Raw genomic sequence first — 15609 nt, forward strand, 5'->3', positions numbered from 1 at the left:
GGTTCTCCTCCGTCTCTTGTGTCGCAATGGGATTCGAAACAAGAAAAAAAAACCCGGCTGCTCGCCTCTCACACCTTGACACACTCACTCACACACTCTCCGCGATGCACTTACACACTCAGGAATCCGCACATATATACACACACTGTCCGATAACCTCAATGCGGGCAACATCATAAAAATGGTGTCGTAAAATTTAAACACGCACAAATAAACAGAACAACCGGAAAGTGTGATGTGATGTGGTGTGATGAGCTGCACGTGGAACTCACTATCAATTCCCTTCAGGTCACGGCGTGATAAGATCATCATGTTTATAATCCTCATTAATACCTCCATCCTAATCACCCATTCCTGCTGCAGGGGCTGAGATCACAAATATTCATAGACATTTAGTCTAGCCTTTCACAACAGAGCGGCATTTAATTCATCACATTACATTTATCTGAAAATCTGAGCAGCACCTCGATTAGTGCGACTTTTTTTTTTTTTAAATAAACGGTGGCACAAGAATATATTCATATGTAATAGTGCTGCTATTACATTTTAGCTGAGACAAATTGAAAATGTGCTGCCCCCTATTGGTAATAAGAGGCACTGCTCACTAGAAGCTGAAGAAACTCTGAAACATGTTTAGACTGAAATATTGATGGACACTGTAAACCCGAATAAGTTGAGTTTACTTAAAAAAATTGAGGAAAGTGGTTGCCTTAAAAAAAATAAGTAATTATTAATGATTGAATTGAGTACCTTAAACTTACAATCTTCTGGTAAGTTTAAGGTACTCAATTCAATCATTAATAATTACTTTTTTTTTTTTAAGGCAACCGCTTTCCTCAATTTTTTTAAGTAAACTCAACTTATTCGGGTTTACAGTGGAGTCTGGTGCTTATTTTTCTCATCTCATTATCTCTAGCCGCTTTATCGTTCTACAGGGTCGCAGGCGAGCTGGAGCCTATCCCAGCTGACTACGGGCGAAAGGCGGGGTACACCCTGGATAAGTCGCCAGGTCATCACAGGGCTGACACATAGACACAGACAACCATTCACACTCACATTCACACCTACGGTCAATTTAGAGTCACCAGTTAACCTAACCTGCATGTCTTTGGACTGTGGGGGAAACCGGAGCACCCGGAGGAAACCCACGCGGACACGGGGAGAACATGCAAACTCCGCACAGAAAGGCCTTCGCCGGCCCCGGGGCTCGAACCCAGGACCTTCTTGCTGTGAGGCGACAGCGCTAACCACTACACCACCATGCCACCCCATGCTAATTTTTATTTTTAAAATTAGTTGTTGCTGGGTTTCGTTTTTGCTTTTCATATGTGTCTGTTGAACATTCCGTTCCAGATTTATTTCCCATTTGCTGTGATGATAAGAGGTGGCACGGTGGTGTAGTAGTTAGTACCACCTTCTTCTCACAGCAAGAAGGTTCTGGGTTTGAGCCCAGTGGGCTGGCAAGGGCCTTTCCGTGTGGAGTTTGCATGTTCTCCCAGTGTCCGTGTGGATTTCCTGCGGGTGCTCCAGTTTCTCCTACAGTCCAAAGACACGCAGGTTAGGCTAATTGGTGGCTCTAAATTGACCGTAGGTGTGGATGGTTGTTTGTTTCTGTGACAACCAGGGTGTACCCCACCTCTTGCCCATCGTCAGCTGGGATAGGCTCCTGTGCTGCGACCCTGTAGAACAGGATAAGCGGCTACAGATGTTATAATAAGATCCGCTTTTATGGGAAGGCTTTCCGCAAGATTTTGGAGTGTGGCTGTGCGGATTTGTGTTCATTCAGCATGAGTGAGATCAGGAACTGATGTTGAATGAGGAGGCCAAGCGTTCCAGTTCAGTCGGGTTGAGGTCAGGGATCTGTTCAGGAAACTCGTGTTCTTCCAGGCCAACCTGAACATGGAGCTCTCTTTGTGTACAGCGGCACTGTGATGCTGGAACAGGTTCGGGCCTCTGTTGCCCCTTTTCCACCAAAGCAGTTCCAGGGCTGGTTCGGGGCCAGTGCTTAGTTTGGAACTGGGTTTTCTGTTTCCATTGACAAAGAACTGGCTCTGGGGCCAGAAAAACCAGTTCCAGGCTAGCACCAACTCTCTGCTGGGCCAGAGGAAAGAACCGCTTACGTCAGCGGGGGGGCGGAGTTGTTAAGACCAACAACAATAACAAGACCGCAAAAGATCGCTATTTTTAAGCGACGAGAAGCAGCAGCTGTACAAACACGAAGTCATCCATTATTATTGTTGTTGTTGTTGTTGCTGCTGCTGCTTCTTCCGTGTTGTTTTTGCTTTGATATTCGCACCAAGGTTTATACAAACATAGTGACGTAACTGACGTATACAACAACATAACTGACGTATACAACGACGTAATGACGTGGCTTCCCTTAGCACTGTGAGCTATGGAAAAGCAAACTGGTTCTCAGCTGGCTCGCAAGTTGAATGAGTTGTGAACCAGCACCGAACCAGCCCAGGAACTGATTTGGTGGAAAAGGGGTATGAGTTCCACTGAAGGGAAACTGGACTGCGACAGCATACAAGGACGTTCTACACAAGTGTGTACTTCCAGTTTTGTGGAAGAAGTACGTCTGGGTGAATTGATTAGAAGAGATGTAGAAACAATATGACGGCAACTGGTAGAATTTATTGTGTGCTTTAACAACAACAACATTGTTGAAGGACAAAAAGAGCACTAACCTCTAATCATGAACTTTACAGACAACTTGTTTCTAATCTACATATTTGATTCAACAGCTTATGAAAATACAGCAATATTGAAATGACTGGGGGTTTCATAATTACTGTGGTTGTTTCAGTGTTAATTCTTAAGAGATTGAAATTATCTTTTGACCAAATTTATTTTATTGAAATATTCCATCATATCCTTAATATACAGTGTTGAGATGAGAAATGTATTTGACATATTTTTACAGAATAAACAGCATTTTCAGTCTTCATTAAATTTCAACTCAAAGCTTTTTCAAAAATCAGGGTTTGGAACTGAAACAAACAAAACCTCCATCTCCCCCTGCTGGTGAAAGCAAAAAACAACACCCTCTCTCGAAGAGTTCGCCTAAGTTTCAACGTAATTTCCGGTGCTGTACCATTTTCGACTCCTGATACAGTTTCGCATCCATGTAATTTCCGGTTGTAAGACGATTGAATTCCTGAAGGGGTTTCCGGTGTAAGTATTTGGGTAGACAGTTTAAGTGCCTGACTCAAGTCATTTCTTTTAAAAATATCGTTGCAAAGAATGTCAGACGATGAAAACACGCAAAATTAGGAATTAAGTACATAAAATAACACATTTAAGAAATACTCTGACTTGTTCGCGAAAAGAGTTGTCGCTAAAAAAAAAAGAAAAACCTAAACGTCCTCTTGAGCTTCGCCGCGCAACGAGCTTTAGCTTCACTCAGTTCAACCCAACTCAAAAAACATGAGGATTATCATTTCTATTTTCGAAATTATTTGTATTATTTCGAAACGGGTTTCTTCATGTTTAGACGGTGATGAATGCTGGTGTGATTGACGTTTTCAAGTTTTAAGCAGGCATAGTTTACAGCTACCCAAACGGGGTCTTTCGGTTGCAGGATGTGCACGCGGAGCGCAAAAAAACACAACACCGGTACACAATCCCACTGAGCACAGTTATGGCAGCTCACTTTTGCCTCCAGTTCGCCCTTTGTGATGAGAAGTAGACTTTGCACCTAAAATCTCCGATTTAGTTCGAGGTATACGCTAATGTTGATATGTTTTTTTTTTTTAAAAATCTCATTTATTATTTTATTTTTAAAAAATTGATTTTGTAGCTTTCAATGTGTCAAGGGAACGGAAGTGAAAGTGCACTCATCTGACAGTAAAAGCTGAAGGACTGGTGGGAAGTGACCTGAGTTTGTTTGATTTAAATAAACAATCAATCATTCAATCAATCAATACTCCATCAGAAATCAGGGGAAGAGTTGATTTGTTGGTGGTGTCTGCCATTGTGGGATTTTGGTGGTGACTCTCCTGACTCCTAAATGCCTCCCTACACACACACACACACACACACACACACACTGCACTCCATCAAGACAAGTGACAAAGGAAAAATAGTGTCTATGTTATGTCATTTTCATCCAAATGAACAATCTGTGTGTAATCACGGTTAATTTCTCATTAATTTATTTAGATGCCTGGTCCTTGCTGATGGGGACGAGCCGGCTTGATGTGCTCTACCGAAGGCTCCTCCTGACCAAACTCTTCATCCAAGGATGGGGAAAGCCAGAGGACCTGAAACGGTGTGGTGCTGAAAAACATCATAAACTTGCTCTTTTTTTTTTTTTTTAATTTGTGGTGGTGGGGCGGCACAGTGGTGTAGTGGTTAGCGCTGTCGCCTCACAGCAAGAAGGTCCGGGTTCGAGCCCCGTGGCCGGCGAGGGTCTTTCTGTGCGGAGTTTGCATGTTCTCCCCGTGTCCGCGTGGGTTTCCTCCGGGTGCTCCGGTTTCCCCCACAGTCCAAAGACATGCAGGTTAGGTTAACTGGTGACTCTAAATTGAGCGTAGGTGTGAATGTGAGTGTGAATGGTTGTCTGTGTCTATGTGTCAGCCCTGTGATGACCTGGCGACTTGTCCAGGGTGTACCCCGCCTTTCGCCCGTAGTCAGCTGGGATAGGCTCCAGCTCGCCTGCGACCCTGTAGAACAGGATAAAGCAGCTAGAGATAATGAGATGAGATGAGATTTGTGGTGGTAAAAAAAAAAAATCAGAGTTCAAAGAGGCAGTGTCAGGATCTTTTGTTTCAAAAATATTACAGTTTAGTAAGGGATAAAGCATTTTGGTGGTGTGCTGTTCCAGGAAAATAATCAGTGAAGTGGCGTTGCCACCTTAAAGTTGATGATTTAAAAAAAAAGCCCACACAATAATGAAGTGTTTTATTCCTCTTATACCACAGCAATTTGTCAGCGATCATATTAATGAATGAATAATTATTGTGAAAATCATATTTTTTCTCCATTTATAGATTAGATTAGATTCACTTTATTCATCCCACATCGGGGAAATTCACGTGTTACAGTAGCAAGAAAATGTCATACAGATAACAAATAAAACTGAAATAAAAATTAGACAAATGAAAGATTAAATACAGAGGGCTATTTGCATTATCTACTGTGAAAAAGTATAGAAATATTGCCTTATTGAGAGGCTCTGAAAAATTGCACATTACAGGTAGACTCTATTAGTTTAAGGTCTTTATTATTGCACATAATGAATGAATGAATTTATTTTATTTTCGAACATGTATAAAAAATGTATGTAACTATTTGTACATACAAAAGAAAGAAAACGAGAAAGTGAAAAAAAATGAAATGACATAAAGAGCTAAGACATTACAATACACTGCACATTGTTCGAAAAAGGAGTGGGAAGAAGTACAGTACTTTTTAATTTCCCACCCCTTTTTAACTACCCCGAAATCCAAACTACATTAATACACCTATAAAAATATATACCATATATACACTTCATGAATATCTATATAAATATATAATCACAAAAATAAATATATACTACATACCATATATATACACTTCATAAATATCTATATAAATATATAATTACAAAATTAAATATATACTACATTCATATACACTTCATAAATATCTATATAAATATATAATTACAAAAATATATATATATACTATATACCATATATACACTTCATAAATATCTATATAAATATATAATTACAAAAATAAATATCTACTACATACCTATCTCTGTAAATATGAAGATATAAACTATTCCCATAAATAAATATATACCATATACTAAGTTAGTTCTAATATAACAATCAACCCTATTCTATTTATCCCTCATCATCCTCCGTTGACATACTTCCTCTTCTATATACTTGTTTAAAAATATTTTTGTACCTTTTTTTAAACAGATTTATATTTGCACTTTGTTTTATTTCTGTCTCCAGTCTGTTCCATAAAGTCACCCCACAGCTCGATACGCACATGCTTTTCATATTTGTTCGAACCTTTGGTTTTTTAAAATTTAGGTCTCCCCTTAGATTATATCCCCCCTCTCTCTCACTAAACACTCCTTGTATATTTTTCGGCAATAGATTATTTCTCGCTTTGTACATTATTTGTGCTGTTCTGAATTTGACCAGATCCATAAATTTCAACATGTGTGATTTTATGAATCGTGAGTTTGTGTGATCTCTGTATCCTGTTTTGTTTATTGTCCTTATTGCTCTTTTCTGTATTGTACGTATCAGCTGCAGAGTGGTTTTGTAGGTGTTTCCCCAGACTTCGACACAGTAAATCAGATATGGCAAAAATAATGAGTAATATAGAGTATGCAAAGATTTGCAATCAAGAATATGTTTTGTTTTCCACAGAATTGCCGAGCACTTTGCCAGTTTTGCTCGTACGTATCCTACATAATAATTGCATCAATGAGAGATGGCAGAGGTAGTAGTGGTGAAGTAGTGCAAATATAACGACAAACAGGTTATTGGTGCTACGTTACAGGTTGTGGGTGTTATACAGTCTGACAGCAGCAGGTATGAATGACCTGATAGTGATGTTAAATGTCAAACGCTCATGAAGCAAGTGAGTTTGGGTGATCGCTGATGTTTTAGCAGCTGCAGACACTTGTTCAGCTTCTTGTTATGTTTGTGAAACCCGTGATGGAAAACCACCTGATTGTAACACAGAGCTGACACTGGAGGCTCCTTCTCCAGTTAATAAACCCTTTCCTGTTTTTGCTTTTTACACCAAGTGAAATTTTGACCTTGGATCTTTCTGCTTTTCTTGACAGAATGTTTGAGTTTCGGAAAGTCATCGGTGATCGGGAAAAATGTAAGAACCTTGTACCCCGGGACTATCCGGTTTTTCTCGACAAGGTATGTTTTGTCTTCAAGAAGTAATTCACCAAGAAGCTTAATGTCCAGTTTCTTTAACTTACTGTCTTTTGAATTCTACAGTGGGCTTCAAGACTAAAGTAGCAAATGTTTAAGAGACAAAGTCTGTTTCACCCAGAATGCCTTCTGTAATCCACAGAAATTATAATATACTCTGTTTAAACAACATTGATATGAGTGTTTGTCATTTTTACATCACTGATTTTGGAAAATATCTGGGGGAGTCTTTTCAGGACACACTTAAATGATCATTTACAGATTAAATTAAAAAAAAAAACTTTTGGAATTTTGGTGATCCAATATGGCTGCCACATCACATCTCTGCTAATGTGGTTTAGTGATGGATTTAAATCACACCAGTGAGTCTTGGTGACATCACTGAACAGCTGGATATGGGTTCAAGTCAAAGATCAATCATGTCTTGGCAGGTCAACAACAATGCGAGTGTAACGTTTTTCCGAAACTGTTCCTGACACAAATGAAACGTTGCTGTTTTCAGGTGGAGGATCACTCAGACTGCAGAATTCACAGCGGCCATTTCGTTTCCCCGCTCGAACACTTTGTCCCGGGCATTTTGCCAGCAGAGTCGGTGAAAGCCAGGTAGCAACGGCAATCACACAGCGACCTGAAACAAAGACTTTGTTCTGAGGCCATTATTCAGTAGATTAAAAGACGCCATAAACGTATTTCCTTATAGCTTTCAGTTCATAGTTCCCAAAAAATGGAAGCGGCACAGACCGGTGTGTATCCATCTGGCAGGAACAGGAGATCACGTAAGTACACGTTTTTTTTTTTTTTTAAGTTTAGACCTAAAGTGCTTCAGGAAGGAAATTAAAAAACAATGAATCAGTTTGGAACATCATCTGAGCCGTAGGAATAATAAAATTCACCTAAATAATAATAAAAAAAAAGAGAAATAATCATGAGTAAATATAAATAAAATCATATCCTGCAGAGTGAGTAAAAATTACATGAATTGAAAGTGTGAAAAAGAAATTAAAACAAACATTAAAGGGGAACAGAGGACAATATATAGAGTAAATATAACAATAAAACACACATTAACAAACCTTATTCAATACTTACAAAAGTTTTTTGTTCTAAGGTTGGAAAGTTATAGTGTTTTGAAAGTAGCTCGAGCAAACTATTTCCGCAGTTTGAACAGCCCGCCATGATATTAATTTTATCCAATCAGAATGCACGTTCATTTTCTCTGCGTAACACTCATGACGTATGTATGTGCCCAGTTGTGTTGGCTCATTGAGGTTGGGAATAGCATGTGTGAAATACCTGTTTCTGCCTCTTGCGACGATTTCGCAAGTCCACGGGTGGCGCCTATCTCACTGCAGCAAATAAAGTCTGCTGGACTCGTGAGCAACTCCACGTTACATTTTCCGCACGAGCACCACGCCGTGTCACCTGCACGCAGACGCTCTGCCCCACGCTCGCCATGCCCATGGTCAGCATCAGTCTCATCCTCGCCGTCATCCGAGCTTTCTTCTCTTATTTCATCACCGGAGTCGAGAGTACCTCTCCTAGCTATTTTAAGTTCGTTTCTTAAGACAAGGATTTTTTAAGATGTTACCTTGTTGACAGTTTCGGCGAGAATCTTCCGCCTTCTTCAAAACAGTCACCAGATGTGTCCTGGGGGAGCGACCTGACAGCAGGAGGCGTGAACTACCTGTCGAATTGGGCGGGACGTTCACGCCTCCGTAGCGTAACATCAGCTGATAAAGCACGTCACCACTCGACATCTGGTGACTGTTTTGAAGAAGGCGGAAGATTCTCGCCGAAACTGTCAACAAGGGAACATCTTAAAAATCCTTGTCTTAAGAAATGAACTTAAAATAGCTTTAATAGTTAGACATAATGAACTTCCACTACATAGTACCTCTCCTAGGTTCAAACTGGTACCCTTCTAAGCCATAGCCTGCTTGCAGTGTGTCTTGCGGGATCTCTTCGTATGATTCGACAGAGCTGTCACTTTCACTTGATGCGCCCGACGGCATGATTACACGCTTATCTCCTCTATTTCGGAGAGTTCCGCTAGTGCAGTGGGTAGCGCTGACGTCACGGTCTTTTAAAAATGGCGACTCTTGTGCGGTTTAGCGTATAAAGTATTATATTTACAATTACCAAGATATTTCGTTGTTTTCTAGTATATAAATTTGATAGAATACTTAAGAATACGTTACTTTGTCACATCAGCAACTGTATATATTTTATTTGGTACCCCTTTAATATAAAATAGTTTGGAACAAGAAAATAAAGCAGAAGGAATCGCATGGAATAGAGGATTTTTTTTTCAAATGAAAACAAACATTCTTATAAAATTGTTTGGAAAAAAATTCAACAGAAGAATGAAAAAGCTGAGAAAATAAAGTTGGCAAAAAAAATCAATAAATCAAATGAAAGTCTGAAAAACAATTGAAATAGTCATGATAGTTTGAAAAAAAATTAAAAACTGTAAGAAAATTTTGGAAAAAAAAAACCTTTGAAATGGTGTTTCAAAAATTACATTAAATTGAGTATAAAAAATTGAAATAAAAAAAAGTGTCTAAAAATGTTTGGTCCAAATGTTCTTAAAGCTGTTTTTATTCATTTTTTGTATTAGAAGATGTAGTAGTTGAAATAATAATAATAAAAGGGTGTTGGAAAAACACTTAGACATTGGAACTCTCAAAGTCAAAACCATTTTTGTGTGCGTTTGCAGTTTTTCTGGAGGAGGCGGACTCTCATGGCCAGACCCATGATCAAAGAGGCAGGAATGGCGTCCCTGCTGCTGGAAAACCCGTATTATATCCTTGAAACAGCACAATGTGTGTGTTTGGAAGATCTGAATAAATTTTTCAGTTTCCTTGACTCTGAATTTCACATGGACACAGAAAACCTAAAGACCAGAAGTGAGTGGTGAAACATTTCAAATTCCCAACATGCAATGTCAATAACATCAGGTGTGAAAGTCACAGTTACAGATGGACTCATGGTTGGGTGCCTGCGGGTGATTGATTTTCCCCATTTGTTTATTTCCTTGCTCAGTTCCTATAGCGAGGCATCTCATGGTCATGAAGCGACTCTGCAGCCTTTTAAAGGGCCCCGCGACATCACGCTTTTCCCCTGTTCAGCTGCAGATTACATCATTTTTCACAAATACGAATCCAAAATAGTGTGGTGGTGTTGATGTCAATCATCCTTTTTTTATTTATTCACTTTAAAAACAAGGGTGTACAAAGTTTTGCACTCACCTGCATGCTGTTGAGTTTCCCAGTGAAAAGCTCGAAAGAAATCCATCTTTCATACTGAAAGTATTCTTTAATCATGAGAGGAAAAAATGCTGCTTTGTTTGTTTGTGTAACTGATGAAGGAATGATGTTCTCAACAGTTTTTTTTTTTTAAAAGACATTGAGATATTGAAAATGTCATTGTTAATTCCGAGCATGGTGTGTGTGTGTGTGTGTGTGTGTGTGTGTGTGTGTGTGTGTGTGTGTGTGTGTGTGAGAGAAGGCGGTCCAGTCTGAAGAATGTGTCTGACCTGTTTGTGATGGGCGGAGCTCTCATCGTGGAGTCGGCCGCTCTGCTGCACTGGTTGGAGAGGGAGGGTTTCTGGCCGCTGGGCATGACCGGCATCTCCATGGGAGGCCATGTGGGTCCCTCGTCCAATCAGATACTTTACTGGTGCTTACTGATGTATTAGCGTTGCGGTACATTAAAATATTGTTAATTTTATTTTTTTCCCACACAGATGGCATCTTTAGCTGTAACCAACTGGCCCAAGCCGATTCCTCTGATCCCTTGTCTTTCCTGGACGACTGCTTCGACCGTTTTTACCACCGTAAGATCTCAATCACGCTTCCTCTCTGTTTATAGTCAGCCTGCTTGCTGTGTGTTGAGCTCACGCTGCAGTCGAACCATTGGGACCTGAGCAGTTTCGGCGTGTGTGTGTGTGAATCATTCCTCGTTCTGCCCTTCCACAGGGAGTGTTGAGTCGAGCTGTGAACTGGAGGGAACTGGAGAAGCAGTACGCCACTCACACTGTCTACGAGGACGAGATCATCCATATGCTGGAGTACTGCGGGGTAAGAGAAAGACCAGGTGGACATGTTTTCTCTCTCTCTCTCTTCAGCATTTCTCAACATTGTGTGCATTTCCCCATTCTCTTGTCCAGACGGACTCTTTCCGGATGGGCCAGGACTTTGTGCGGGACGCTCCAGGCAACTTTGACAAACTCTCGAATGTGTCTCTGTCTCCGGAGCTGTTACTGCAGCAGAGGGACGCCGGGGACAGGTTGGAGCGCATGCTGTCGTCCTCTATCCGTGGCGGTCAGACGCACTTCGAGACACACCGGCGTTGCTCGCTGCAGCGGGAGTCAGTCTGCTTCATGAAGGGCGTGATGGACGAATGCACACACATCGCCAACTTCTCAGGTGAGAAGACGAGAAGAGGCTTTATAATTATCTGGAACATTTCCGTGTTGGTCTTCAGTGACCCAGAGCTTGAAAAATGTTAATTGTAAGATTTTGGGTGTGGTTTTAATGTTGGATAAGAGATCTTGTGTCACACGAACACCATCTCGATCCATCCATCCATCCATCCATCCATCCCTCGACCCCAACGCTTCAGATGTGCCCGATATCTTCCCCTCTACCCCTGTGTCGAAACCTCTATCTCCCCACTGCCCTTGAGTCACGCCTTCTACCCTTCTGACACACTGTCCCACCCCCGTTCTGTTCATTTACCCCTCTCATCTGTGCGACAGTAGATCCGCCCTTCTGGTCTACCCCGTCTGGCTTTTTGTCTGCCCTCTGACACTTCAGAACACACTGCCCGACCCTCGATCTGTTTCTTTACCCCTCTCTGACCCGATTACCCCCAACGACCCTCTACCGCTTCGGTCGAAACTTTCTCACAGCACCTTGACCTCTTTCTGTCTACCCCTTTGTTTGTCTCGCTCCCCCCATGTCTGATCTTCTCTCTGCTTTCCTTTCGCCATCTAATCCCCATCTTGCTCCTTCTCGCTTCCACTCTGGCACTTTGTCTGTCCTTTTACTCCTCTGTCTGATCTTTTATCTCTCTCTCTCTCTCTCTCTCTCTCTGATGTTCTGTCTGACCTGCTTTTTGCCCCAGTACACCTCTGTGTCATGCTCTTTCTGCCCCCGTGTTTTCTCCACAGTGCCGGTGGATCCCAGTCTGATCATCATCGTCCAGGCGAAAGAGGATGCCTACGTGCCTCGCTCAGGCGTACGCAGCCTGAAGGACGTCTGGCCTGGCTGTGAGGTTCGCTACCTCAATGGGGGCCACATAACTGCCTATCTGTTTAAACAGGCAATGTTCAGGTGGGCACCAATACACACGCACGCACAAACCAACCTCACGATCGTCTCCAAAGTGTTTTATTCCTCTTATTCCAAAGCAATTGGCCAGGAATTAAAATTATGATGTTAAAAATATCGTGAACGACATGCTGTACTTTTTATCCATTTATAGTTGCTTTCATGTTCGGGAATGTCTCTCAGGCAAGTTATTCCCTCAGCAGCCTCTTCCCCCCTTTTCCGTTGATGTGAATCTGATCCTCTTCAAATCAGTAATTTGTCTGAGGCTCTCCGCAGTCATGATCCACTCGAAACAGATGATGATGATGATCAAATGTACTAATGTTTGGGTTTTTTTTTTTCCTTTTTTTCTCTGACTCAACTCTGCAGACAGGCCATTTACGATGCCTTCGAGCGTTTTGTTCAGAAGTATCCGTTCCTGTTTTAGCCAGGGCTCCTCCGCCGCTGTGCTGTCCCAAGAACACGGTAAAGGAAATTCATGAAACCTAACGCAACACGCCAAGACTCACAACGGACCTGAAACAAAACCTCTCCACGCCATGGTGCTACTGCAGACTGACTTGCATTTACAGATCATTACAGTCTCATGTTTAGAGATGTTTACGAACCACAGTATATCCTAAAATCATGTTCAGAACGCCAAACAGTGTTTCTTCTACACCTTCAATCGTAGTTAATTTTTTTTAACCTCCTGAGCCTTTTCTCTGAACCCCAGACACATTCATCACAGATCATTGCCAATCCTGAGGAAGCATCTGATTAAACAGTAAATAATGTTTTATGATGTGAAATTAAAGTATTAACATTTGGAATGGTATTATAATTATTTTTATCTTTTGAAAGATTTATTTCCGACGTGTAATTATGACTTTTTCAACCCTTTACATGTCTGGATCTTAACTTTGAAATAAAAAGTACACTGTAAAGACTCTTTATCTGAACACACTAACTTTGATATATAAGCTGTCAGCCAAAAGAAACAAAAGTTCATCTGTTTGTTTTTTATGGGAGAAAATAAATCCTGAGAAAGTTTCACAGATGAGCCATTTTTCCCCTGAAGGAGTTTCACTGAAATTTTAACTCCAAGTTTTGCTGTGAATGGAGATCTTGCAATCACGTGACCGGAAAGTACACAACCCCCATCTTGTCGGTCAAAAACACCGCTGAATACTGCTGCACTCGTGTACAGAATGGATCAATTTCAACCGACGGACTACACGGCTCATTTTTCTAATGAACAGATAACTAGATATATGTCTAAAATAAACAATCTACAGATTAGTGACCCTTATGGCTTACCAGACGGAGTTTTCACGACCGGATTTTGAACTGCCAGCGGAATACCCGGACGTGTATAATTACCTCATTAACTTTCCCTCGCTGTTCAGTGGTGAAGCGCTGCGTGCTTATAAATCTCTGGACAGTTGTCTTTACAGAAATTCAGGATTTGTCAGCGACTCAGATGTGGCATCTTGTAAACAGAATCCTCATTGGATGGGTAAGTCACTTAAGTATTGAGTATAGCACTGACCAGCCGATTATAGAATAGAATAAGGTAATTCCAGCTGTAATTCCAAATCGTCCGTCTTGTTTACATGGATCTGGCGTTGGAGAGATAGAGGCTTAGCAGTGGAGGTTTGAGTGGCTGTTTTCTGAGCTTAGTCAACAGGTCGGCTCTGCAGCCTCGCTTTTGCTTCTGCTCCCGGCGCCACCTCCTTCGCTTTGCTTCCGATAACAATCCACGGAGACCCCGCTGGTCTCGCTATCTCGTCCGGAATGTTGTGCATGCGATGGAAATCGCTACAAACCGTCATTTTCTGCTGGAAACCAATGTCCAGTAAGTCCATACGGTTGTAGTGGATATTGAAGTCCGGGACAGACGAACAACACGCAAAAATACACACAAAAAACATAAAAAACGTGCACAGGTAGGGAGAGCTTGTAGCCACAGCCGTTGTAGTAGAATTGTATATAGTAGGGTTTTCCAGAAGAAAAGGTAGAAGTAAAAGCAGAAGTAGAAGGCGGAATATGGCGTTTGACCGACAAGATGGCGTCTGTCACAATCTGGATCGGCTGTGACGTCACATGCAAGTGCTCCATAGAGCCCCAAAAACCGTAGACAAGGATTAGTTTGAAAATCACAGATTCTACAGGGGGGGAAAAACGATCCAGCGGCAACTGAACAGCGTCCGTGTGATAAGGACCGGCTCTGGGTTTGAGTGTGTGCACGATTCATCTTTAACAGACGTTCACGCTGCACACAGAGCAAAACGCAACAGTCAGAACATTTTGTCTTCTCCCCCCTGCTCATCACTTCCCATCATGGGCAGCTGGAGAATCCACGTCTTTCATTGTTTAAATTGAAAGCAATATTAATGGTCAAAATTCAAGATTGCAAGAGAATCTGGTTGAGTTCTTTCTTGATTTGTCCCTCTGGAGAACACTGAGGATATTCCATTCAAAAAAAAAACTTCCAGGGGCATCCCTTCACCATGAAAAGAAAACTTGAGGATTTCTCTCAGAATGTTTGTACATTCAAGTTGTTTTTTAATGTAAAAATCAATGTCACCAAGCACAACATGTGAAGAAATTTTCATCCTCAAATGTTTTCAGTGAACTTTTACTCCAGTTGTGTAGAGGACAGAAATGTGACGGAAGGTTTAAAAGTTCTCATCTCATTATCTCTCGCCGCTTTATCCTGTGCTACAGGGTCGCAGGCAAGCTGGAGCCTATCCCAACTGACTACGGGCGAAAGGCGGGGTACACCCTGGACAAGTCGCCAGGTCATCACAGGGCTGACACATAGACACAGACAACCATTCACACTCACATTCACACCTACGCTCAATTTAGAGTCACCAGTTAACCTAACCTGCATGTCTTTGGACTGTGCGGGAAACCGGAGCACCTGGAGGAAACCCACGCGGACACGGGGAGAACATGCAAACTCCGCACAGAAAGGGCCACGGGGCTCGAACCCGGACCTTCTTGCTGTGAGGCGACAGTGCTAACCACTACACCACCGTGCCGCCCCTCGTATACGATATATAATATTAGTGTGTATACAGTGGTGCTTGAAAGTTTGTGAACCCTTTAGAATTTTCTATATTTCTGCATAAATATGACCTAAAACAACATCAGATTTCCACACAAGTCCTAAAAGTAGATAAAGAGAACCCAGTTAAACAAATGAGACAAAAATATTATACTTGGTCATTTACTTATTGAGGAAAATGATCTGTGGCAGCGGGGGCGTGGTCAAGCACCGGTCTGTGACAGGAGGGCGGAGTCAGGGAAGGTAAGTGGCAGAATCACTTCACCTGGGAGCAATTAACCTGTGTTTGTGTGTCTTCCCAGGGACCGCGACCTAT

The 15609-nt window shown here is 41.7% G+C and overlaps 1 protein-coding gene across 3 annotated transcripts; it reads left to right on the forward strand.

Annotated features, from left to right (window-relative positions):
• Window positions 1-3626: 3626 nt before the first annotated feature.
• On the forward strand, window positions 3627-13164 carry abhd18 (abhydrolase domain containing 18). Of its 3 annotated transcripts, XM_060901157.1 has the most exons (13): window positions 3627-3724; window positions 4165-4273; window positions 6806-6890; window positions 7408-7508; window positions 7606-7681; window positions 9622-9706; window positions 9784-9811; window positions 10413-10551; window positions 10651-10740; window positions 10883-10984; window positions 11074-11332; window positions 12079-12241; window positions 12608-13164. In XM_060901157.1, exons 2-13 carry the CDS (start codon window positions 4182-4184, stop codon window positions 12663-12665), a joined length of 1278 nt encoding a protein of 425 aa, XP_060757140.1. In that variant the 5' UTR covers window positions 3627-3724; window positions 4165-4181; the 3' UTR covers window positions 12666-13164. The 3 variants fall into 3 exon arrangements, with proteins under 3 accessions (XP_060757140.1, XP_060757142.1, XP_060757141.1); XM_060901159.1 differs by lacking the exons at window positions 3627-3724; window positions 4165-4273 and having other exon boundaries at window positions 6821-6846; XM_060901158.1 differs by lacking the exons at window positions 3627-3724; window positions 4165-4273 and having other exon boundaries at window positions 6836-6890; window positions 6972-7508.
• Window positions 13165-15609: the final 2445 nt, after the last annotated feature.

Source organism: Neoarius graeffei, chromosome 20, assembly GCF_027579695.1.
Source record: "Neoarius graeffei isolate fNeoGra1 chromosome 20, fNeoGra1.pri, whole genome shotgun sequence".
NCBI classification, from domain to species: domain Eukaryota; kingdom Metazoa; phylum Chordata; class Actinopteri; order Siluriformes; family Ariidae; genus Neoarius; species Neoarius graeffei.

Bases quoted from the DNA above. Each gene is read 5' to 3' on its own strand.
- abhd18 (XM_060901157.1), top strand. From the start codon at position 4,182: ATGGGGACGAGCCGGCTTGATGTGCTCTACCGAAGGCTCCTCCTGACC. The intron at 4,274-6,805 runs GTGTGGTGCTGA...TTTTCTTGACAG, and splicing joins AAGCCAGAGGACCTGAAACG to AATGTTTGAGTTTCGGAAAG. The intron at 7,682-9,621 runs GTAAGTACACGT...GTGCGTTTGCAG, and splicing joins TGGCAGGAACAGGAGATCAC to TTTTTCTGGAGGAGGCGGAC.